The 26,396-nt window shown below is 43.3% G+C and overlaps 4 protein-coding genes across 16 annotated transcripts in view; 1 reads left to right on the plus strand and 3 right to left on the minus strand.

Annotated features, from left to right (window-relative positions):
* The window catches only part of LOC142160076 (phosphatidylinositol 4,5-bisphosphate 3-kinase catalytic subunit delta isoform-like), an 85,382-nt gene extending 69,658 nt beyond the window's left edge, over positions 1 to 15,724 (minus strand). The window contains exons 1-3 of one of the 3 annotated variants that reach the window (XM_075214988.1): positions 15,632 to 15,724; positions 15,355 to 15,466; positions 11,990 to 12,063 (exon numbers count right to left, since the gene is read on the minus strand). The gene's annotated coding sequence lies outside the window, so the exon portion shown is untranslated. Of the gene's footprint in view, positions 1 to 11,989; positions 12,118 to 15,354; positions 15,467 to 15,631 lie in introns of all 3 variants that reach the window. The other 2 variants (XM_075214986.1, XM_075214985.1) reach the window with 2 other exon arrangements.
* LOC142160110 (uncharacterized) overlaps positions 1 to 23,999 on the minus strand; it is a 178,302-nt gene extending 154,303 nt beyond the window's left edge. Inside the window, exons 1-3 of the mRNA XM_075215071.1 lie at positions 23,930 to 23,999; positions 17,999 to 18,164; positions 17,802 to 17,880 (exon numbers count right to left, since the gene is read on the minus strand). Coding sequence (XP_075071172.1) covers positions 17,802 to 17,835 — 34 coding nt within the window. The 5' untranslated portion in view covers positions 17,836 to 17,880; positions 17,999 to 18,164; positions 23,930 to 23,999. The remainder of the gene's footprint in view (positions 1 to 17,801; positions 17,881 to 17,998; positions 18,165 to 23,929) is intronic.
* LOC142160072 (uncharacterized) overlaps positions 1 to 26,396 on the plus strand; it is a 1,559,230-nt gene that overhangs the window by 250,132 nt on the left and 1,282,702 nt on the right. The gene's annotated exons all lie outside the window — the stretch shown is intronic.
* Positions 8,194 to 11,999, minus strand: LOC142160127 (uncharacterized). Its single transcript, XM_075215094.1, has one exon. The coding sequence runs from the start codon at positions 11,912 to 11,914 to the stop codon at positions 10,697 to 10,699; it is 1,218 nt and encodes a 405-aa protein (XP_075071195.1). The 5' UTR covers positions 11,915 to 11,999; the 3' UTR covers positions 8,194 to 10,696.

Below are 26,396 nucleotides of genomic sequence, written 5' to 3' on the forward strand. Positions count from 1 at the left end.
TAGGACTAACTATCCATATGGTGTCTGTATCTTGTATTACCTTAAACTTAGGAGCCTCTATCTGATAATAGTGGTATTAACTGAGATCATGATCAGTGTGGTGTCTAGTTGAATAATAAAGTAGCTGTATTCAGGGCCGGTGCAAGGTTGCCCGGCACCCTAGGCAAAGCTTAAGATTGCCGCCCCCCCCAAATAAAAAAAATTCTAATTTCCCAGCCACTAACACACTTAAAAATAATAACTCTTACCTCCTCTTGGCTGGCTACAATGCAGTCCAGATGTCTGACGCAGCACTGATGTCTGATGCAGAATGCTGTCCAGGCTTCACTGCTGCCCAGGAGCAAACACAGGATATCTAGAGGGGAGGTTCCAAATGCTAGACTTCAGAACAAAACAAATGAAAGAAAAGAAAACATGACATCACTCACCTGTTACACACTGACATTTACCCCGCTGCCCACCAACTTCTCTCACACATGCCCATCTGCCCACTAGCTGTTCTCACAGATGTCACCCCTTGCCCATCAGCTTGTGTCACATATGCCAGCCGCATAGGCGACACCAGCTTTACTCACATGCCCCCCTGCCCACTACTTGGCTTTTTTTTTTAGTATTTGGCCACTACTTGGCTCTCCTCTGTTGCTGTCTATTAATGTATTCTGTAGATGATATATTAAATATACTAACACATGCAAATAAATATAGAAAGGTAATCTAAATGACAGATAATCCAGACTGTTCTATTTTATTTGCATTTGTTAATGTACTCTGCAGATGTAAAATTAATTATACTAATAGAGGGCAACAAAGGAGAGCCAAATAGAGGGCAAATACTAATACACATAAATGGTTCCTGAACTATCCTAGAGTAGCCCCAGCAAGGTGAATTAAAGCTGTGCTTCATTATGCATCGCTGCATTTTGTCACGGCACTATTTTAGTATAAAGACCCCATAGTCTCTAACTCAAGGACATTTCTAAGTGTAATCCCCCGTCTCCCTATTTTCTCCAGCCTCCTCCTCCCCCCCCCCAATTTTCTGTAGCATCCATTCTCCCCTCTTTCTGTAGCCTCCATTCCCCCCCCCTTTGTATAGCCTCCATTCTCCCCCTTTGTATAGCCTCCATTCTCCCCCCTTTGAATAGCCTCCATTCTCCCCCCTTTGAATAGCCTCCATTCCCCCCCCTTTGTATAGCCTCCATTCTCACCCGCTTTGTATAGCCTCCATTCTCCCCCCCTTTGTATAGCCTCCATTCTCCCCCTTTGTATAGCCTCCATTCTCCCCCCTTTGTATAGCCTCCATTCTCCCTCTTTGTATAGCCTCCATTCTCCCCCCTTGTATAGCCTCCATTCTCCCCCTTTGTATAGCCTCCATTCTCCCCCTTTGTATAGCCTCCATTCTCCCCCTTTCTATAGCCTCCATTCTCCCCCCTTTGTATAGCCTCCATTCTCCCTCTTTGTATAGCCTCCATTCTCCCCCCTTTGTATAGCCTCCATTCTCCCCCCTTTGTATAGCCTCCATTCTCCCTCCTTACTGTAGCTTCCATTCCCCTCTTTCTGTAGCTTCCGTTCTCCCCCCTATGTATAGCATCCGTCCCCCGTCCCCTCCTGTTATCTGTAGCCTCCTCTTTCCTGTACTCACCTTAACTTCTTCATTTTCCTTCCTTTCTCTTCTTCCTCGCTTCTGTCTTCTTTCTCGCTTCTGTCTTCTTTCTCGCTTCTGTCTTCTTTCTCGCTTCTGTCTTCTTTCTCTGTCTCCTCTACACTGGCAGCGTCGTGCGTCGTGACGTCACGACGCTGCCAGGCGCCGGGTAAATTTTAAAATGCGGTGCTGCTACAGTGCAGCACCGCATTATAGCGATCGAGCGGGCGGGCGGGCGAGCGAGCGAGCGGGCGAGCGGGCGGGCGGGCGAGAGCATTTATTTAATTATCACTGGGTCCCCCTTTTCAGTGCCGCCCTCCAGAGCCCGGCGCCCTAGGCAACTGCCTAACGTTGCCTAATGGGAGCGCCGGGCCTGGCTGTATTGTTTCCTATATCAGCTGCTAGGAGCACGATACACAGAACAGTCTGCGGAATTCATCTGTCCTTATTATACAGCGCTTTCCGCGGGTCCATACATTGAATCTGGCGTCCTATCTTTATATATAGCGCCCCAATTACATCTGTTTATCTGTGATAGATATAATGCTGTAGGCTTTGCTCACTATAGATGTCATCATCCAAGACCACGTATACCTGGGCACTGTACCCTGTGATTACTAATATTGAATCTAATTGTAATCACTTCATACGGCCACTAATTAAGATCCATATTCACAAGATGAAACTGATTTAGTTCTAATTTAAAAGCGTTCCGTAACATGTCATTTTACATGTAATGACTAAACTATGCAGCTTTTTCGGAGACCATTTAGTTAAATATCGCCTTCAAATTAAGTGAATCTCCAATGGCATTGTTGTATCTGATGGTCATAAAGAGCATTGTTTGATCACTCAGCGGAGTACTTCTGTCTTATACTATACAAAGCTTCCCATATTTACATACACTTATTCCTGGCATCTTGTGATCTCTGTATATATAGTAATATTCTGCAATAAACTGAGATCACTCTAGGGGTATATTTCCTGAACTGCGGGTTTGAAAAAGTGGAGATGTTGCCTATAGCAACCACTCAGATTCTAGCTGTCATTTTGTAGATTGCACTAAATAAATGATAATTAGAATCTGATTAGTTGCTAAAGGGAACATCTCCACTTTTTCAAGCCCGCAGTTTAGTAAATATACCCCTACAGGTCATTCATTCAAAATCGTGTATGAGTGGGAACTACACCTTATGATTTTTGATATGGTTGTTAATTATAGTGACTCCTGGCATCCACTTAATGAGATTCATGTTGGTGAAATAAGACTGCTAGTGATCTAATCTGATAGCGCTCCGTGACATATCATCCAAGTATTGTGACCAAAACTATCCAGCTTATCGGGGAGACCATTTATTAACTTCAAATTATTAGTTGGTCTCAAAATAAAAATGTCGTTAAATTATCTTATCTTCTAGTAGAACATATTAATTGAGAGAGGTTCTTAGATAGCAGCGCACAAGGGACTGCCATCCGCCCAACATGCGTTTTGTCCATTTCTTTTTCAAGGAAGCAAACCGATTCTATTTCCTCTCCATTTTTTTTAAATCTAACGGGTCCAATCACTGGCACAGATTTTGTGCTTGATATTAGTATGTATCGTTCTCGATCCTCCCCTCTTCTCTCATTCCAATAATATGTTCTTGTCACGAATCAGGGTCTTAGCCCTACTTTACACCACTCGGTGGTACCATGTTACCATGAATCTCCCTCCTGGTCGTATACAGCATTCTTTCCTGGGACAAACGTGACTTATGTCTGCAGCACTGGAGGCTGCCATCTTGGGTGAGACAATTTGCTAAACATCCTGCTGAGTCTGAACACCTGATCTCACTCCCCAATTGGCTTCCTCTGCAGACTATAAGAGTTTCCTCCTACACTGAGCAAGATGCCAGTGCAACACTTTCCTAGTTACTGGTTCCAGATCTACAGTTGCTGTTACTTTGCTGCTACAACCTGCCTGTTGTATAGAGCTTTACCCTTCATGTATATTCAGCTTCATCCAGATTGCTGCTTCAATCCTCCCGCTGGGTACAGATCTCCATCATTACCTCTGAATGAATTCGGCCTCAACCTGCTGCTGTATTATGGAATTATTTCAGTGAATTCAACTTCATCTGTTGCTGCTATATGAACTACAAACCATTAACCATTTGTGTGAATTCAGCTTTAATCTATCTACCTTGGTAAGTTACTCCTCGTGTGGATTCCCCTTCTTTGCACCTGCTTGTGTACTGATTCCAGTGGTTGTCTTCTGTATGGTTCCTTCTCCTACATCCTGTATACAGGACTCAAGCAAGCTCCATGAGCAAGACATTCATCCGGCCCCCGGTTTCCACCACACTTCTGCCACATCTAGTCCCAGGGGTCCCGAGACGGATCCCAGAAACCCTATTGCCGTCACAGTTCTCACCAGATCGAATTAAGTATGAACAATGGATTCATATTTCCTACTTAAGCCATAGATTTTAGAAAGTGAAAAACATAAATGTTGAAAATATATAGTAAGATACAATGAGAGCAACCTGATCACTTATAGGAATATTATCAATCTGTCGGTTGGAGGTGATTTTATTATAATGCTTTCTGCTCTTATTGATATATCCGTAAAGAATAATTATTTTACCTTCTATTCCTAACATCTTCTATTTCTCTGTTGTATTCCTAAACGTTTGATGCCAAACCAAGTGAAAAATAAAGAATTAAATGTGAAACTATCGTGAAATGTGACCTAGTTGTAATTAATAAATGAATGTCCAGCAGTGTATCCTTAACTGCTGCATTGCTGGACAACAAGTAACTGATTTAGCAGCCCAAGTGGTGGAAGTGCACATTGTAGCGCTAAAATCCTAAATATAATAATCAGGACTCCAGTCCTGAGACATGCTGTCCACCGTATGCCCCCATTTTATGATTATCTTATTTATAAGGTGTCACAAGGCAGCACCATACACAGCATACAGCAGAACAGATTATTACATACAGGACACTACATAACAATATAGGACAATACAAGACATTATAGACCATTCCAGGACGATACATTATAGAACATTACACAATACAGCTACGAGTAGCCGGACAACCAGGAGCGAGATGCAAGGCTGGTTATGGCACCTCATTGTAACTTGAGGAAACAAGTTGGATGCACGAGGGGACAGAACAGAGTAAATTGGTACGAGGTGAGCCTGTGTCCAGGAGTATGGGAGCTGCAGAGGCATGGAGACCATGGGATAAGAATCCCGAGAGGAAGTGCATTACATTGGTGTGCGGATGGTGTGGGTAGCGGATAGAGGAGGAAGCAAGGGAAGAGGGCCTTGGTCATGAAAGCTTGCAATCTAGAGGGGGGGGGCAGACATACCAAGCGACTTAGGATGAAGTCTTGTAGACTAGAGCAACGCCTGATTGGATGAAGGTGTGAGTTTCAAAGGTGAGGAGGTGGTGGTCAGAGAGAGGGTCAAGGGGTTTGATAAAGGTGGGAAAAAATAAGATCCAGGCAGTGGCCACTACTGTGGGAGGGAAATGAGGACCATTGTGAGACAGAATAAGGACAAGAGTTTTAGAAATTTAGATGTGGCAGGATCAAAGGGACTGTCAATTGGTATGTTCAAGTTACCCAAGATGAAACGGGGAAGATCTTTGCAAAGAAATTTGGGGGGTCACGCGGCAAAATTATCTAGAATTGGAAGATTGACCCAGGGGGACAGTAAAGGACTGCAACGCAAAGGTGAACAGGCTGGAAGAGGCAAAAGGAGAAGGCGAGAGAAGGCTCAGGAGGATGACCTGGGAGATGGAGCGGGGGGAGAGAAAAACACCCATTCTGCCACCTTGACGGCTCCCACATCTAGGATTGTGGATGAATTAAAGGCCCTAGAAGGAGAGTGCGGCAGGAAATGTAATGTCAAGGAGGTCCAGGTTTTAGTGATGGAGAGGAGGTTGAAGGAGCTGGAGGTGAGGAGGTTGTGGATGGAGCCTGGCAATTTAGAGGGCACAGAGGAGGGGAGGGTGAGAAGTGGATGAGGTTGATGGGATTGCTGGTTCGCAATGGAAGGCAAGTTTGGAGGAGGGGGATTGAGATGGGGAGAGAGTGGGGATAGGATTGCAAGTTGAGTAGGTTGGGAGTGAGGGGGAAGAGAAGGGGGGAGGGACAAGTGGTGGGAGAAGGGGGTGGACGGGAGACATTGTAAGAGAGCAAGGAGACCAAAGAGAGAAGTGACATGGGATGGGAGGGATATCACAGTGATGTGTGACAATAATATGAAGGGATAAAGAAGGGTGCAGTGCAGGGAAGGGTGAGGAGACTGGAGGCTGGATGGTCCAAGGGTGCTGGAAGGTGGTAGAGGGATGAGGCATGATGGTGAGTGAGCAAGGGAATGGGTAGAGAAGAGATAAGACGATGACAAAAAGAATAGCATAGATATGACATAGGAAGTTATGACACAGACAATACAACAGTGAGGTAAAACAACGGAAATGCCTCTATGGCAATAACATAATGGTAGTGCCAACAATGGCTATGGCAATAAAGCGGAAGCAGTGTAGAGGAAGTTGAGGGAGGTGAGGGAGGGGAGCAAGGAGATGGGCGAGGGAGCGGCAAATGGTGGGTACGAGACAAAGGATAAGTAAATGTAGCAGGAAGATGAAATTAGCATATTAAAAATGGCAATAATGGGCAATAATGAGACAACCATGAAGAGTACGCAGTTATAAAATGTATATATAATTTTTTTTTAATAAGTCAGATTTTATAAACAAAGTAATCAAATCCTATTTTAAATAAATTAAGTAATTACATCATTAAGGATTGCAATTGCACATTGAAGGATTTAACGGACGGGACAAAACTAAGTAGGAAATTATATCTTTATGGCTCCTTGAATTGTTGATACCTGGACCTAATATATGTGGGATTTATTGGATTGTTTGACTTTATATAGAATAGGATTGACTGACTCCAATTTAGTTGCAGAAACAAAAAGTGACAGATTAATTCCAGGAGATCCTTTAAAAATTGTCTGCTAAGTATATGAATAGCACATAAGGATGGTAATGTACTCCCCTCTAGGGCAAAAAGAGAATCGCCAGGGGGAGAGCAATATATCTCCATATTTCTTACACCACGCTGCTGGTAACTGTCTGGGTTGGGGGAATTTTTATTATAAAATAAGGGACTGTTCTTGCAATTTTGGACTCTGAAAGTGGCTTATGAAGACCTGCAACATCCTCTGATGAGAAAGTGAGAAAGGTTATTTAATCTATAAAGGAATTTGTCTGCTCTGATATTACTGCTAAAAGAGTAGACTCATAAAATGAGCAGCTATTGCATTCTCCAAGACTGGGCACATTTACACAAGCAGGAGGGGAAGTGGGGCTGAAAAATTTGTAATTGGGAGGAAGAATGGTAACCGCAGCACAGAGTATTCCAGCTCAGCCAATTCTATGTGTAGATAAGCTTGTAGAGGGAACAACTATACCAACATCTAACCAATCTGAGCATCTAAACGTTAACGGCACATTGTAATGTAACATGAGGCTCCTGCCAAACCGATGCAGTAAGATTGTTACATATACAGAAGTGTTTCACACCAACTAACATGTTTAGAGATGGAGCATCCTGGCATTTTCCAACAAATGGAGTCTGTAAACATTATAATCATCCATGATGAATAGACATCCTAGCATTCCTTCTTTAGTATAATATGGTCCTATCATGCATCTTGTATTCAGTCTGCACTTGTTTAGTATCCAAGTAGTACATCCGTCCTGTAACATCCAGTTATTTAAATAAACTGTTAATTTGTGATCAGTTATATAAGATTATCCTAATTCATTATTGTAATCTCACTCTAAAATTGGAGATCCAAGTGGGATCCAATATAGATCTCCATTAGTTACTGCTCCCCCCCATGACCCTGAGGCACCTCCCGAGTGTGGAAGGGGCTTCACAGTACAAACTGACAGAATGTGAAACATTTAAGGCTGGGTGCACACTACAGACAATTTCTCCTGATGTCATAACATTAACGACTTTACCAACGACTGAAAGTCCCGATCAGCAGCCGATCCATGTGTACACACTATACACGTTGTAAAAGATTCACTTTCAGATCTGTGCTCTTTATCTGCCATAACCATCGGCTGAAAAGATGGGGACTCTGTTAACTCTATGGAGATTCTGATTGCGAGTGCGTACACACTGCAGAATTGGAACAACATCGTTGAACGACATCTTTAGTCCGTTTATAAAATCAAATCAAACGATGCGATGTGCTTTGGAATGATAATCGTTCATCGTTAGAGCGTACACAATAATGCGATATTGGGCCGAACAGTGGTTTATTCAGTGATTGGCCTGATAATCAGCTGAAAAACCTGTAGTGTGTGTCAGCCATGTTATGTCAAAAGCTGCATGATATGAATACACCGCTGTGATTCAGTACACACATAATATGTACTTTCAAAGGGACTTCTACCAACCAAATGTAAGTTATTATATTATAATTAACAATAACAACACAAACTGTGTTTAATATATTTAATTTTTAAAACAGCAAAACAATTTGAGGGCAAATCTTTATCACCAAAGTTATATGTAATAAGAGGGCTGGGGGGGGGGATGAATGTTAGACAAGAACATGTTTTTATTTTTATTCGTAGAGCAACAGTCATTGCCAATAAATACAAAGTCTCATATAAATCAACCTGTCGAAACAGAACCCAGGAGTCCAGAGGGGCTGTAAAAAGTTCAATAAAAAAAATAACCATTTCTTTTTAGGAGAATGCAGATCCCTAAAATACACAGGATAATTCCTACATACATCTATTGAATATCCAATCATGAAAGGCTTTCACACTTCGGAACGAAGGACAGGTTTATCAGGAGGAAAGCGGAATTAGTGTCTCCATTGCAGCTCCCAGTAGATGTCACCTCTCAAAGTGTAGCCAACCGCAAGCACCAGGAGATGGACGCTCTTTGGTAGTGTAAAGAAAGGTGAAGGGTCAGGAGGACAAGAACACGGACATTCTCCTTGTGGTCCTGTCGTTCGGTGCTCAGATGTGCACAATTACGCTTTTTTTTTTATAAATGTAGAATGACACAGCTGTCTGCATTCAGGCACGGCTAGCCGAGTGCTGATAACATAGTACCGACCCTGCATCTGTTCTTTATTCACCCTAGCTCTAATCTTTAGAATCCTGCGGCAATGTACAACACATCTTCTGTGGTGGAAATTTGGGTGCCCGTTACACCCTCTGCCCCACAGCAAAGTGTGAGGGGCTAAATTGCAAAGTGATTCCACGCCTGGGCCAAATGAAAGAAAATATTTGCACCACTGAGACGATTCAAATTGTACAAAAAGACAAGTACAAAGTATGGTAAAAAGTGTAACAAACACACTAAGCTGTGTGTTACATGTCTAATAATTGTCCCACAATTCAGTACGATGGTTGTTCTGTGGCCTTTTACCACACTCTTTGAACTAGTACTTTTGTAAGTATTTAGCAGTATAATTACCCTTCGCACAATGTCATTGTTTTTGTCTTTGCAGCGATGCAGCACTGCCAAATAATCTCCCAACTCCTGGCGCAGCCAGAAATTGTGGTATTGCCACCATGGAAGGTGAAGGACATATCAGTGACTTTGTTACCGAATCTACTTATCACATGAAGAAGTAGTAGGTGAGAGGGGTTTGTGCTACCTAGAAGGTACAAGACATCAGATTTCGGAAAGAAGATCATCATCATCATTTATTTATATAGCACCACTAATTCCGCAGCGCTGTACAAATGAGGAATCCATTTATCAGTAAGGTTTTGCCAAGAAAACCCAACCTGAAAACTACTGGATCCAATGGGGGTAATTTACTAAACAGAAGATATACACAAAGTATTCATACAAAATTGTCCCAACTTCATAACTACCAATGGTCCTGATTTTAAAGGGACATCCTGATTCGTGGACTGCAAAAGGGGTGGGATGTAACAGGAAAGTGGGCGGAGTTTACTGTAAATTTGCCCATTTGTATGTAGCATTTCATTTTAACAGAGCGTGCCTTATTTTGTCCCACATTTGGGATTCTAAATGTTGGGAGGTATGCCATATCTATTGGCCTAGTTTTGCATACACACTTTGTATTGCGTGCTAAAATGCAAATGTGCTTGGAGAAAAGAGTGGATTTAAAATCCTGCCTAACCATGGAAATTGTTCTTTGTTTTCTGCAAAAATACTACACATTCAAATCTCACTTATGTCTCTGATGCGGTGATAGTCATTACCGCAACTACGAGAACATCGAAAACAAGGAAGCGCTGGCAGTACAATGTTTTTTTACCAAGCTTTCTACATTGTACAGCCTGCGCCTCCTTGCACGACCCCCTTAACTGCAGAAATAATAGTATCGGCCATCAAAGTGAGGTCAATATGTGTCTTCATTCGTCGTGGCTGTTGGAGGTGTGTTTCTGAAACAGTCGGGATTACCAGTCTGCTGCCAATTACAAGTTTGCGCTGTCCATGTCGGGGAAACTGTCGATGTTCTCATAGTCAGGTGCGATTGTACAAAAGTACCCACATAGCATCACATAAATGCATTTGCACTGTGGGTAAACATTCTTGCAGGTTTGAGACAGTAACAGATTACAGAGTTAATTATAGAAACCATGTCACACCTTCAATAAGAATGAACAAACATAATGTAATAGTGCCCCATTCCCCACATTATATGTCCATCCCATTGCTAAGATTATATATACTTAGTACCACTAACGTGTCCTGTTATTACCGTATGTAACAGAATAAGGAAACTACAATATGTTCCGCACACAAACGATCTGTTTCAGTCTTGTGTTGATGACTCACGTTGCAATTATGTCTCTGGATGGTAAAGTATAACAAAGAATCTGACTGGAGTTTTGAATTTTCCTCTATAACTCAGGGATGTCAATATACCTTTGAGTATATATTCTGTAAATGTATTTATGCCTATTCTTACCATCTACATTTATAAAAATACACATATTTTACAATAATTAAAGTATAGCTGCAACCCGTTTCATGCCAGCTCATGGAAATTGCTTTTCTCTTGTATGTATTATCTGGTGTTTAAAGAGAGATGGTCTTTGTGTAAAACGTTTGTCACATTCAGAACAAGAAAATGGCTTCTCACCAGTGTGAATTCTCTGATGTCTTACAAGATCTGATTTCCATGTAAAACATTTCCCACACTCAGAACATGGAATTTTTTTATCACCTTTGTGAATTCTCTGGTGTATAATAAGATGTGTGTTATCTGAAAAGCATTTCCCACAATCAGAGCATGGAAATGGTTTCTCAACTGTGTGAACTCTCTGATGTGTAACAAGACTGTATTTAAATGTAAAACATTTCCCACACTTAGAACATGTAAAGGGCTTCTCACCTGTGTGAGTTCTCTGGTGTTTAAAAAGATGTGATTTCTCTGTAAAACATTTCCCACACTTAGAACATGAAAATGGTTTAGCACCTGTGTGAATTCTCTGATGTCCAATTAGATGTGATTTCTGGGTAAAACATTTTCCACACTCAGAACATGAAAACGGTTTCTCACCAGTGTGAATTCTCTGATGTTTAACAAGATCAGATTTATGTGTAAAACATTTCCCACAATCAGAACATGGAAATGGGTTTTCACCTGTGTGACTTCTCTGATGTTTAACAAAATTGGATTTAACTGTAAAACACTTGCCACACATAGAACATGAAAATGGTTTTTCACCTGTGTGAATTCTCTGATGAGCCACAAGACCTGATTTATATGTAAAACATTTCCCACACTCAGAACATGGAAATGGCTTTTCACCTGTATGTGTTCTCTGATGTCTAACAAGATGTATGTTATCGGGAAAGCATTTTCCACACTCAGAACATGCAAATGGCTTCTCACCGGTATGAACTCTCTGGTGTTTAACAAGATCTGGTTTCTGTGTAAAACATTTCCCACACTCAGAACATGGAAATGGCTTTGCACCAGTGTGAGTTATCTGATGTATAAGAAGATGCGATTTCTGTGTAAAACACTTCCCACACTCAGAACATGGAAATGGTTTCTCACCTGTGTGGATTCTCTGATGTGTAACAAGGCTGGATTTAGCTGTAAAATGTTTTCCACACTCAGAACATGGAAATGTTTTCTCACTTATGTGAAATCTCTGATGAGTAACAAGACCGGATTTATACGTAAAACATTTCCCACATTCAGAACACGAAAATATTTTAGCACCTCTGTGAGCTGTACTAGGCATAGAAATATCTGAGTTATCAAGCGACCATTCCTCATGATTAGAGGTATCAGATGATATAACTGCATTGTTACGTACAGGGTGTATATTTAGGATAATGGGGTTTTCTCCTCCAGAATCTCGAATGCTGTTATTATCTTCTGTTTCAAAACCTGGAGAAAAAATGAGGTATCCCTTTGAGGTATTGCTGCTTTTGCATCCATCTGCTTGAAATAAAATCAATTTACATTGAGTAACAAATATTATTAATATTTTATAATATGATTAGTAACTATTATACTATTAGTTAGTTCAAGATGTTTAATTTTCTGATTCCAATTTGCAACCAAGAACATCATAATGTATAATGTAATAATCATTCCAATTGCAAATGAACAAACAACAAATAAGACTCTTTTGTTGTACAGAAAGAAAATTTGGATAAAATATTAAACAACCACATTACCAAGCACATTTCATAGATCCAGCCACATGAATTGCAGAGTCACAATGAACAACTCCATCCAAAATACAGACGTTAGTGAGTAACATTCCCAAGTATACACAATGCCCAACCAGCATCAGAGGACAGCTTGCCTCATTAGCCAGTGACCTTGTCTAACAACAATGCTTATCCAGACACTGCTCTCACAGATAAGGCATAGGTTAAATTACCAGCACGTCCTATCCATGCATTTACACCACTCAAACTTCTCCATGTGGACACACAGGTGGCAAAAGAAACCAGTAAAGCAATCTCTATATGTCCCTTATTGTGACGTTAATTATACTGATGTATGAGAATCACCAGACAGTGTGGGGAGGAGACTGGTCAGATCTCTGTGCTGGTAGTACAATGATATGATGTAAGGAGGAGAGCAGGAGTCTAATAGGGGCTGATGGCTCCTGATGTATGAGATTCACCAGAGAGTGTGGGGAGGAGACTGGTCAGATCTCTGGGCTGGTAGTACAATGATATGATGTAAGGAGGAGAGCAGGAGTCTAATAGGGGCTGATGGCTCCTGATGTATGAGAATCACGAGAGAGTGTGAGGAGGAGACTGGTCAGATCTCTGGGCTGGTAGCACAATGATATGATGTGAGGAGGAGAGCAGGAGTCTAATAGGGGCTGATGGCTCCTGATGTATGAGAATCACCAGAGTGTGGGGAGGAGACTGGTCAGATCTCTGGGCTGGTAGCACAATGATATGATGTGAGGAGGAGAGCAGGAGTCTAATAGGGGCTGATGGCTGATGTATGAGAATCACCAGAGAGTGTGGGGAGGAGACTGGTCAGATCTCTGGACTGGTAGCACAATGATATGATGTGAGGAGGGGAGCAGGAGTCTAATAGGGGCTGATGGCTCCTGTTGTATGAGAATCACCAGAGAGTGTGAGGAGGAGACTGGTCAGATCTCTGGGCTGGTAGCACAATGATATGTGAGGAGGAGAGATGGAGTCTAATAGGGGCTGATGGCTCCTGTTGTATGAGAATCACCAGAGAGTATGGGGAGGAGACTGGTCAGATCTCTGGGCTGGTAGCACAATGATATGATGTGAGGAGGAGAGCAGGAGTCTAATAGGGGCTGATGGCTCCTGATGTATGAGAATTACCAGAGAGTGTGGGGAAGAGACTGGTCAGATCTCTGGGCTGGTAGCACAATGAAATGATGTGAGGAGGAGAGCAGAAGTCTAATAGGGACTGATGGCTCCTGATGTAAGAGAATCACCAGAGAGTATGGGGAGGAGACTGGTCAGATCTCTGGGCTGGTAGCACAATGATATGATGTGAGGAGGAAAGCAGGAGTCTAATAGGGGCTGATGGCTCCTGTTGTATGAGAATCACCAGAGAGTGTAAGGAGGAGACTGGTCAGATCTCTAGGCTGGTAGCACAATGATATGATGTGAGGAGGAGAGCAGGAGACTAATAGGGGCTGATGGCTCCTGATGTATGAGAATCACCAGAGAGTGTGGGGAGGAGACTGGTCAGATCTCTGGGCTGGTAGCACAATGATATGGGAGGAGGAGAGCAGGAGTCTAATAGGGGCTGATGGCTCCTGATGTATGAGAATCACCAGAGAGTGTGGGGAGGAGACTGGTCAGATCTCTGGGCTAGTAGCACAATGATATGATGTGAGGAGGAGAGCAGGAGTCTAATAGGGGCTGATGGCTCCTGATGTATGAGAATCACCAGAGAGTGTGGGGAGGAGACAGGTCAGATCTCTGGGCTAGTAGCACAATGATATGATGTAAGGAGGAGAGCAGGAGTCTAATAGGGGCTGATGGCTCCTGATGTATGAGAATCACCAGAGTGTGAGAAGGAGACTGGTCAGATATCTGGGCTGGTAGCACAATGATATGATGTGAGGAGGAGAGCAGGAGTCTAATAGGGGCTGATGGCTCCTGATGTATGAGAATCACCAGAGAGTGTGAGGAGGAGACTGGTCAGATCTCTGGGCTGGTAACACAATGATATGATGTGAGGAGGAGAGCAGGAGTCTAATAGGGGCTGATGGCTCCTGATGTATGAGAATCACCAGAGAGTGTGGGGAGGAGACTGGTCAGATCTCTTGGCTGGGAGCACAATGATATGATGTGAGGAGGAGAGCAGGAGTCTAATAGGGGCTGATGGCTCCTGATGTATGAGAATCACCAGAGAGTGCGGGGAGGAGACTGGTCAGATCTCTGGGCTGGTAGCACAATGATATGATGTGAGGAGGAGAGATGGAGTCTAATAGGGGCTGATGGCTCCTGATGTATGAGAATCACCAGAGAGTGTGAGGAGGAGACTGGTCAGATCTCTGGACTGGTAGCACAATGATATGATGTGAGGAGGAGAGCAGGAGTCTAATAGGGGCTGATGGCTCCTGATGTATGAGATTCACCAGAGAGTGTGGGGAGGAGACTGGTCAGATCTCTGTGCTGGTAGTACAATGATATGATGTAAGGAGGAGAGCAGGAGTCTAATAGGGGCTGATGGCTCCTGATGTATGAGATTCACCAGAGAGTGTGGGGAGGAGACTGGTCAGATCTCTTGGCTGGGAGCACAATGATATGATGTGAGGAGGAGAGCAGGAGTCTAATAGGGGCTGATGGCTCCTGATGTATGAGAATCACCAGAGAGTGCGGGGAGGAGACTGGTCAGATCTCTGGGCTGGTAGCACAATGATATGATGTGAGGAGGAGAGATGGAGTCTAATAGGGGCTGATGGCTCCTGATGTATGAGAATCACCAGAGAGTGCGGGGAGGAGACTGGTCAGATCTCTGGGCTGGTAGCACAATGATATGATGTGAGGAGGAGAGATGGAGTCTAATATGGGCTAATAGCTCCTGACTCCTCCACTGGCAGATAATATTTCCTCATTAGTTTGTACTGACAGAGGAGGGTGTAGAATAAGAGATTGTTGTAGTGACTGAACAAGGAGAATATGTGACTCTTTTCTGCAATAAGTGGTTATTACTGACCTGTGCTGATATCTGTAGGGATTTCCTCCTCCTTACACTGCTGATCACCCCTCACATACGTCTCTTCTTCCCCCTCTATAACTTCTACCTTAATATCAGTCAGATCTTCACCCTAAATAACCCACAAAACAATAAAATAACACTTTTTTAAGGTCTGATTATTTAAAATTAAACAGTAGAATATCAGTGTAATAGAACACAAAGCTTCTCTACAGGTCATATAATCAACAGTCACTTTAATATTTTTGCATTTGGTGAAACAATAAATCCCATCTACCTGATACTCCTGTGGGACACTGTGATTCTCCTCTGTACAATCCTGTGAATAAAGAGGACGAGGACATCTCTCTGGGTTATTTCTGTTACTGGATCCATCTGTATTAGACACACAGTGACTAAATACATTGTATGTGATGATCAGATGATGTGTGTCCCTTAACCTAAGCAATCCATAGCTTGATATGGAAAGCATGAATGACTCAATTTATTAAGTATATAAAGAGGCATGTATAAAAAACACCTAATAAAATCAATTCCAGGGTGGCAAAAAAATCTTATTTTTTTCCAGCTTCATAGACCCAACGGAACATGGTTGGAAACATAAAAAAACAATTCAGACGACGCATACTAGCTCCTGACTGCAAGAGCTCCCGCCGGATGATGAAAGCATGGCAGCCGTTAGGTCTGTTTATAACCTGGGGGTTTACCATGCTGTCAGAGCTTAGGTCGTGGGAAACTCGTAATGTTCCGTTGGATTATTTGGGTTTATCAAGCTGGGAGAAAAGAAGATTTATGTTTTTGCTAACCTGAAATTCATTTTATTAGGTATTTTTTTTCCCCCCAAAATATTTTTATTGTTACTGTTCCTAAACAAAGTTCAAACAGATGTTACAGATCCACTGCCGGAAATATGACCACTACCGGTTTACAGTATAAAGTTGGGAAAGGTCACTATATCTGTGTTCCCAAGTATTTCACTGAGTGCCTAGACCAAATTAAGTAAAAAGAGGAGGACACATAATAGAAATTGGAGAAGCTGGATGAGTAATGTTAAAATCTTGCGATTAGGATTTTAATTTTCGTGAGATTTGGAATTGAGCATACAAATTTTACATTATGTTGTAGATAGAGATGGCTGGCAAATAGAATAGAAAACACACAGCTTAATATCTTTGCTTTTATATGTACCTTTTGTAATACACATTTGTTTTATCATTTTTACAATTGTTGTCTGTCAATCATTGTAATCTCACACCAGAACATAAGAGTTAATGTCCATCCTGTAACATTTGGTACCAGAAGTGGGGTGTAGCTTTGCAATTAATGACAATAAGTGTTTATTACTGACCTGTGCTGATATCTGTAGGGATTTCCTCCTCCTTACACTGCTGATCACCCCTCACATACGTCTCTTCTTCTACCTTAGTATCAGTCAGTTCAGCACCCTAAATACATACAAAACAATAAAATAGCAGGTTAATAATGTAGGTGTTCTTTAATTGAGATAGTAGAATATCTGTGTATAAGACACACATAGTTTCTCTACAGATTATATATATATATATATATAAGTATTTAGTGAGACTCTAAATCCCATCTACCTGATACTCCTGTAGGACACTGTGATTCTCCTCTGTACAATCCTGTGAATAAAGAGGACGGGGACAACTCTCTGGGGTATTTCTGTTACTGGATCCATCTATAGGAGACACACAGTGACTGAATACATTGTATTTTAGTGATTATCTGGTGATATGTGTACATGAACCTCAGCAGCACATAACTTGATAGGGAAAGCAGAAATTACTCCTTACTAAGTATATAAGGAGCATCTCTTATATGTTCCAATCTTAATGTTATTGTAATACTGCCACAAACAGGCTGGATCAATGGGAAATGTCAACACCAGTAAGATCTTTATATGAGAGGATAACTGTCTACCAACAGTGTTTGATTTTCGGACATTCTGAAAAGACATAGAACAATGTATTTCTGTGGCCTCCACATCTCCAGCAGTGTGACAGGACAGAGGGAAACACTATGTGCAGTAACACAGAAATACAGAACCATCTGGATAGAAGCTTGTACCCGGCCTCCTCCACCTTACTACTGACGGAGGCATTGTGTATTACTAAGGACATCTCACACCATTGTTTATTTAAAAAAAAAGTCTCACCAAAAAACTTGTTCCCACTTTCTAATACAACCCAGCAAGGCATCAACTGCGGAAATCCCAAATACATCACATATAAGGGTTTCATACCATACATAGTAAATCAAATTGAGTCTGGGGGTGGGAATACATTTACTTGTTTAGGAGAGAGGACAGAAATGCTTTATTTCATTATATATCCAGATAAGTGAAAAAAGGAGAAGATATGGAACCATGTGGGAGAGCTGTAATATTGATGACATTACACCAACCACGCGATTGTGTCTCCTCTTACCCAGTGATGTGAGGGGCTGGTGATTCTCCATCATCACGTCCTTGTACAGACCCTTGTGTCCTTCTAAATACTCCCCCTCCTGCATGGAGAGATAGACAGTGACATCATCCACCTTATAGGAACCTGACACACACAATGGTCATCACCCAGACACATCCCCTGGTGTTACTGTATAATGTCCCATTCCCAGCAGTCACCTCTCCAGTCAGCAGCTGAATGATCTTGTTGGTCAGTTCCAGGATCTTCTGGTCATTGTCTGTCTCATGTATCAGTGAGTGAGGTGGAGGCACAGTGATGGGGTTCTGGGTCCTGCTCAATCCTTCCGACACTCACCAGGTCTCTTCTTCACTAATGTGTCATTCTCTGTATTGATAGAGAAATGAATAACAAGTTAAATGAAGCTCCACGTATTTGGAATTTTTTGGAGGTTAATTATGCAAAATTAGTAAGGACATTGTATCCTATAAATACAATCCCTATCCTATATGTAACTGTTTGCTATATACAGGAAAGTGGAGAATATACAGCACTTACTAGACAGTGCATATAGGAAACAGCTACAGGTAGGACAGGGATTTAAGTCTATGTGTATATAAAGCCTTTCTTGTCTGCTATACACATTTAAAAAAGTCCAGGAAAGTGAAAACCAACCACCAATTATATGACTTACAACTAAAAATACAGAAAAAGCTGTAAAGGCCAACATTTTGTGGATATATCAGTGATAGAATAGTCATAGCCGCCAAGGTCCATGAACTGGTACAAACCTTGAATCATCTAACCACATCTACTCCCAGGCGTATTAGACTGGTGCATCATGGGTAGCCAGCCCAGTCCTCGGCTTACACCATGGATGGTGCATGGAAGGTAAGCCCCTAGACTACAGAAAAATAACAAACACTACCTGATCTACCTATACTACAGACAGGAAAATACATACAGACCGGAGCTGTCTAATATACTGCCTCGGGGATTTTATTTATAAACCTGTCTCTAACTAAACTGGAAAGTGATTTCCTCATGGCAGATTCCACACCCTCCACCTACAATCCCCAATGCACCCTCAAATCATTCTCTCCAGGAACTAAAGTTGTCTCTGCACTCATCCTACAACCCTATTCCTTTCTGTGACTGGATGGGCTTTCATCGCCCCCTGGTCTGTAGGGGGGAAGGAGGAATGGAGGGATGTTCTTCATGTACAGTTTATCTTGGTTTCCCTCTCACCGTCAGTAACCAACCATTACTGACCACTCCTACTGGTGCCACCTTGCCACCAGACACTCGCCGTCTGCGAATGCCAGTTGCGCAATAGTTGTAGAAGAATTCGGCTGCCACTACTGGGCTCCTTTACGGCACCCAGAACCACTTACCACTGGGGTAGTTGGTATAGCTGCTGTAATGGCTCTTTGATGTAGGCTGGCTGGTGCCTCCTGACTGCTTTCTATGGATCAGGGCTGCTGGGTGGCGGGCAGAGCGTTAACACAGACACTGGGTCCAACACAGGACAGCCGGGGAATGGATTAAAGTGTAAGATCTTATCTGTTTGTCACAGGATACAGCAGGTAATAGTCGCAGGCAGAATCTTCAAGCAGTGATGGTCTATTGCTCAAGAGTCCTGACAAGGACTTTTACACACCAGTTTGTGGTACTGGAGATCATCCAGAAGTCAGATGGAGAATGATACATTACATGGTAAAACAGTGCTCCTTATATACACATTCTGACACACATTTTAGCAGGGGGTAACACCGCCCCCCTGAACCTAGATGGCTCCGCAAAGACTGAGATATTACATCAGATATTTCACATCAGGATATAATCTAATCTTGCATCTAACACAATTTAACTTTCACAACAACCTGATTTCCTCAAATTTGCTGTCTATATTGTTAGGCTTCCTGCTATCAGGTAACGACTTCCTGCGGGCTTTCAGGCCAAAGTAGGTGCTTGTCACTTCCCAGAGGAAAAGAATTAAATAAATTTAACTCCTTTCTTACAAAAACACATTTCCTCTACCATGGCTACTGCATCAGTACATTTCTAATACACAAAGATAACACAGTATCAAAATCAGTACATTTGCCATGATATAAATTGGGGCACTGTGCTAATAATTGAAACATATTTATACAATAATTTCTTTATAAGTGATCCAGCCACAACTCCCAACTTCTCCGCTCCCTCTCCCCCACTGCATGCTCACCTCTTCAAGCCGTCTCTCCTGTATCTATATCTCTTCCCCTGAACTCTCCCCTTCTGTACTATCTTGTGTAACCAACTGTCTGTCATCTCCATATGGATATCTCAATGCTACCTAAAGCTCAATATGTCTAAAACAGAACTTACCTTCCCTCCTCCCAGAGTCACCACCTCCCCTCAAATCTCCATCACTGTTTATAACACCACAAGTCTCCCAAGCTCGCTGTCTTGATGTCGCACTTTACTCCACCTGTTTTATTCCCTACATCTAGACTCTCTCCCAGTCCTGCCGACTCCACCTTAGAAACATTGCCAGAATACGCCCTTTCTTACCCAACATGCTAACAAAACTCTTATCCATTCTCTCATCATCTCCCGTCTTGACTATTGCAACCTCCTGCTATCTGTCATTCCTGACACCCATATATCCATACTTCAATCCATCCTAAATGCTGCTTCAAGACTGATCTTCCTCTCTCACCGCTCCACATCTGCTGCACCACTTTGCAAATCCCTACACTTGCTCCCTGTGTTCTATGCAATCCGATTCAAATGACACACCCTTACCTACAAAGCCCTCAACAACACTACCCCTGCATACATCTCAAATCTCATATCAAAATACTCACCTTCCTGATCTCTTAGATCTATCCCTGCCCTTTTCTCGTCTCTGGCAACTACCTTTCACTTTTGCCTACAAGTCTTCTCCTGTGCTGGTCCCCACTTATGGAATTCCCTACCACGCCCAATGAGCCTTTCCCACAGCCTTCAAATCTTTAGACGCTCTCTGAAAACCCATCTCTCTGTTAAAGCTTACCCTATCCTCCCTGCTCTTTCATGAACAGAGCTCTCCCTACCCTTTGTTTTCATGTCTGCATTTATTTTGTCTACCTTATATGTCCCTATTTTATGTATGTACTGTTTTCCCTAATGTATTGCACTACGGAGCACTGTGGCGCCTTACAAATCTACAATAATAATAATACAAATAATAAAGGAAACCTACCCATTGTAATGGCTGCCATGAAATATTGAAGATATAATTATAGATTATATTTAACTGCAATTTGGATTTATGTTTATCAACTGTACATACTGTATTTTTTTTTGTTTTTTTGGATCTGGACATACTGAGGTTAGGAGGTGGGACATACTGAGGTTAGGAGGTGGGACATACTGAGGTTAGGAGGTGGGACATACTGAGGCTAGGAGGTGGTCATACTGAGGATAGGAGGTCGTCATACTGAGTATAGGAGGTGGGACATACTGAGGAAAGGAGATGGACATACTGAGGATAGGAGGTGGACATACTGAGGATAGGAGGTGGACATACTGAGGCTAGGAGGTGGTCATACTGAGGATAGGAGGTGGGTCATACTGAGGAAAGGAGGTGGGTCATACTGAGGCTAGGAGGTGGGTCATACTGAGGCTAGGAGGTGGGTCATACTGAGGCTAGGAGGTGGGTCATACTGAGGCTAGGAGGTGGACATACTGAGGCTAGGAGGTGGACATACTGAGGCTAGGAGGTGGACATACTGAGGCTAGGAGGTGGGACATACTGAGGTTAGGAGGTGGGACATACTAAGGCTAGGAGGTGGACATACTGAGGCTAGGAGGTGGGACATACTGAGGCTAGGAGGTGGACATACTGAGGCTAGGAGGTGGACATACTGAGGCTAGGAGGTGGACATACTGAGGCTAGGAGGTGGACATACTGAGGCTAGGAGGTGGGACATACTGAGGCTAGGAGGTGGACATACTGAGGCTAGGAGGTGGGACATACTGAGGCTAGGAGCTGGACATACTGAGGCTAGGAGGTGGACATACTGAGGTTAGGAGGTGGGACATACTGAGGCTAGGAGGTGGGACATACTGAGGCTAGGAGGTGGGACATACTGAGGCTAGGAGGTGGGCATACTGAGGCTAGGAGGTGGGTCATACTGAGGCTAGGAGGTGGGACATACTGAGGCTAGGAAGGGGACATACTGAGGCTAGGAGGTGGACATACTGAGGCTAGGAGGTGGGACATACTGGGGCTAGGAGGTGGGACATACTGGGGCTAGGAGGTGGGACATGCTGAGGTTAGGAGGTGGACATACTGAGGCTAGGAGGTGGACATACTGAGGCTAGGAGGTGGGACATACTGAGACTAGGAGGTGGGACATACTGAGGCTAGGAGGTGGACATACTGTGGCTAGGAGGTGGGACATACTGGGGCTAGGAGGTGGGACATACTGAGGCTAGGAGGTGGACATACTGAGACTAGGAGGTGGGACATACTGAGGCTAGGAGGTAGGACATACTGAGACTAGGAGGTGGGACATACTGAGGCTAGGAGGTGGACATACTGAGACTAGGAGGTGGACATACTGAGGCTAGGAGGTGGACATACTGAGGCTAGGAGGTGGACATACTGAGGCTAGGAGGTGGGACATACTGAGGCTAGGAGGTGGACATACTGAGGCTAGGAGGTGGGACATACTGAGGCTAGGAGGTGGACATACTGAGGCTAGGAGGTGGGACATACTGAGGCTAGGAGCTGGACATACTGAGGCTAGGAGGTGGGACATACTGAGGCTAGGAGGTGGACATACTGAGGCTAGGAGGTGGGACATACTGAGGCTAGGAGGTGGACATACTGAGGCTAGGATGTGGGACATACTGAGACTAGGAGGTGGACATACTGAGGCTAGGAGGTGGATCATACTGAGGCTAGGAGGTGGGACATACTGAGGCTAGGAGGTGGACATACTGAGGCTAGGAGGTGGGACATACTGAGGCTAGGAGGTGGACATACTGAGGCTAGGAGGTGGGACATACTGAGGCTAGGAGGTGGGACATACTGAGGCTAGGAGGTGGGACATACTGAGGCTAGGAGCTGGACATACTGAGGCTAGGAGGTGGGTCATACTGAGGCTAGGAGGTGGACATACAGAGGCTAGGAGGTGGGACATACTGAGGCTAGGAGGTGGGACATACTGAGGCTAGGAGGTGGGTCATACTGAGGCTAGGAGGTGGACATACTGAGGTTAGGAGGTGGGACATACTGAGGCTAGGAGGTGGACATACTGAGGTTAGGAGGTGGGACATACTGAGGCTAGGAGCTGGACATACTGAGGTTAGGAGGTGGGACATACTGAGGCTAGGAGGTGGGTCATACTGAGGCTAGGAGGTGGGACATACTGAGGCTAGGAGGTGGGACATACTGAGGCTAGGAGGTGGACATACAGAGGCTAGGAGGTGGGACATACTGAGGTTATGAGGCAGCATACAGAGGCTAGGAGGTGGACATACTGAGGCTAGGAGGTGGACATACTGAGGCTAGGAGGTGGACATACTGAGGCTAGGAGGTGGACATACTGAGGCTAGGAGGTGGGACATACAGAGGCTAGGAGGTGGACATACTGAGGCTAGGAGGTGGACATACTGAGGCTAGGAGGTGGACATACTGAGGCTAGGAGGTGGACATACTGAGACTAGGAGGTGGACATACTGAGGCTAGGAGGTGGACATACTGAGGCTAGGAGGTGGACATACTGAGGCTAGGAGGTGGGACATACTGAGGCTAGGAGGTGGTCATACTGAGGCTAGGAGGTGGGACATACAGAGGCTAGGAGGTGGGTCATACTGAGGCTAGGAGGTGGACATACTGAGGCTAGGAGGTGGACATACTGAGGCTAGGAGGTGGACATACTGAGGCTAGGAGGTGGGACATACTGAGGCTAGGAGGTGGTCATACTGAGGCTAGGAGGTGGGACATACAGAGGCTAGGAGGTGGGTCATACTGAGGCTAGGAGGTGGACATACTGAGGTTAATAATCTCATAATGTTTGTCTTAGAACCTGCTAATTAATGTATGTATGTTACTTTGTATGTGTGTTATGTATTTATCATTATTATTATTAATATTTATCTATGTATGTACTTACCCCCTGCCAGTCACTACCTCCTCTAACCCGGAAGATGTTACACACCAACTTCCGGTCTGTGCGTTCCACTTGGTCTGATGAGCTTTCCTCCGATAACTACTTCCGGGTGACCGCTGAGCTGGACGGAGCACTGAGCAGACATTGCTGTGCCTGGCAGCGGGTATTTATTATGTGTAATAACATTATTATTATTATTATACAGTGGGAGCAGACTCTGGTATCCGGTGTATTTTGTATTATTGTTACAATAAACATATTAAGTTGCTATTAAGTGGTGATTGAAGCTGGAGTCAGATTATATGAGGATAATAGAGACCCTATCAGTCTGTCCAGCCCAGGGCAAGAGAGATTTCACACCTCACTGGGGCTGTCCACAGTCCTAGATGTGACCAAGGAAAAGTCTAGTTCTTGTTACATTGTATAAATATAGAGCATATAAAAACAATTATTGCAGCCACATCATATACAAATCTCATATTACGTGACAGTCACTGAACAGTTTCACCATGTCCGCCTTGATTAGTCTCTTGAGTGCTTTGTGGGTATTGTTATAATCTTTATCTCCATATAGTGTTTAGCGTTGTCCGCAGTCTAGAGTACTCAGTGCACTGAGAGATCCCAAACAGTCTATTAGTGCAAGTAATAAATGCTCTGCTGAAACTAATAGCACACAAATTACTGTACTTTTATTGTACTTATTGAATACATCTTTTTAACATTCAAGTTATAGGTTGGAAAAAATATGTGAACACCTAGGCTAATGACCTCTAACTCCAACTTCAACACTAATTGGCAACAGGCGTTGGCTAATCTGGAATCCAATCATTGAGACAACATTAGTGGAGTTGGTCAGCATTGCCCTTCCCTATAAAAAACCCTCTCAAACTTGGAGTTTATTATTCACAAGAAGCATTGTCTGACATGAATCATGCCTCAAACAAATGTGATCGCAGAAGACTTAGGATTAAGAACTGTTACATAAGTATCTGTAAAAGCCCTTATGTTCATCAGTCCACGGTAAGGAAAGTTGTCTAGAAATGGAGAAAGCTCTGCACGGTTACCCCTCTCCCAAGGGGTGGCCGTCCTGCAGAGATGACTACAAGAGCACAGCACAGAATGCTCAAAGAGGTTAGGAATAATCCTATAGTGTCAGCTAAAGACTTCTAGAAATCTCTGCCACCTGCAAACACATCTGTTCACAAGCCTACAATACATAAAACACTGAACAAGAATGGTGTTTATGGGAGGTCACCACGTAAGAAGCCATTGGTATCCCAAAAAGATATTGCTGTATGTCTGAAGTTCACTAAAGAGCATCTGGATATTCCACAGTGCTCCTGGCAAAATGTTCTGTGGACAGATGAAGCAAAAGCTGAGATGTTTGCAAGGAACACAACACTATGTGTAGAGAAGAGAAGTCACAGCACACACGCATCAAAACCTCATCCCAACTGTAAAGTATGGTGGAGGGAGCGCCATGGTTTGGGGCTGCCTTTTTGCCTCAGTGCCTGGAGCGCTCTTGCCCTCATTGACGGAAAAACGAACTCCAAAGTTTATCAAGTGATTTTGTAGGACAAAGTAAGGCTAGCTGTCCGACAATTTAAGGTAATCAGATGTTGGATAATGCAACAGAACAAAAAACCAAAACACAGAAGTAAATCAAGAACTGAATGGCTTCAAGCAAAGGAAATTATTCTGGAGTGGCCCAGTCCTGACCTCAACCCGATTGAAAGGCTGTCGGATGACCTGAAGAAAGCGGTTAAAAACCAGATGTCCCAAGACTGTTGCTGAACTGAAACAGTTTTGTAAGGAGGGATGGTCCAAAACTACTCCTGACCGTGGTGCAGATCTGATCCGCAGATACAGAAAATATTTAGTTGAGATTATTGCTGCCAAATGAGAGTAACCAGATATGGAATCCAAGGGTTTACATTCTTTTTCCACCCACCACTTTGAATATTTACAGTGTGTTTAATAAAGACATAATCAATTATAAATATTTGTGTGTTATCAGTTTAAGTAGAATGTGTCTCTTCTTGTGACTTAGATGAAGATAAGATCACATTTAATGACCAAATTATGCAGAAACCTTGGTAATTCCAAAGGGTTCACATACCTTTTGGCTTTCTTGCTATTGTATATACCTTCAACTAGCACATAAGGCTGCCTAAGGTGGACCAGCTGGGCTCAATGGGCAAAAGTGCTACACCTAAGCCTGACATCCTCACATACGTGTCTCGGAGGACCAAGACTCTTGGCACATGGGGACAATTGGTTTAACCTTTAATACATACAGCATTGTGTGATTGGCTCTGCTTCAGGCTTGGCCAACATGTGGCTCTCCAGGTGTTGTGACACTACAAGTCTCAGCATACCTTGCCAACTATCAGCTGGCTATCTACTGGCCAATCCTGGAGCTTGTACTGACCAATCCTGGAGCTTGTACTGGCCAAGCCTGGATCTTGTA

Source organism: Mixophyes fleayi, chromosome 6 (genome assembly GCF_038048845.1).
Source record: "Mixophyes fleayi isolate aMixFle1 chromosome 6, aMixFle1.hap1, whole genome shotgun sequence".
NCBI lineage: Eukaryota > Metazoa > Chordata > Amphibia > Anura > Limnodynastidae > Mixophyes > Mixophyes fleayi.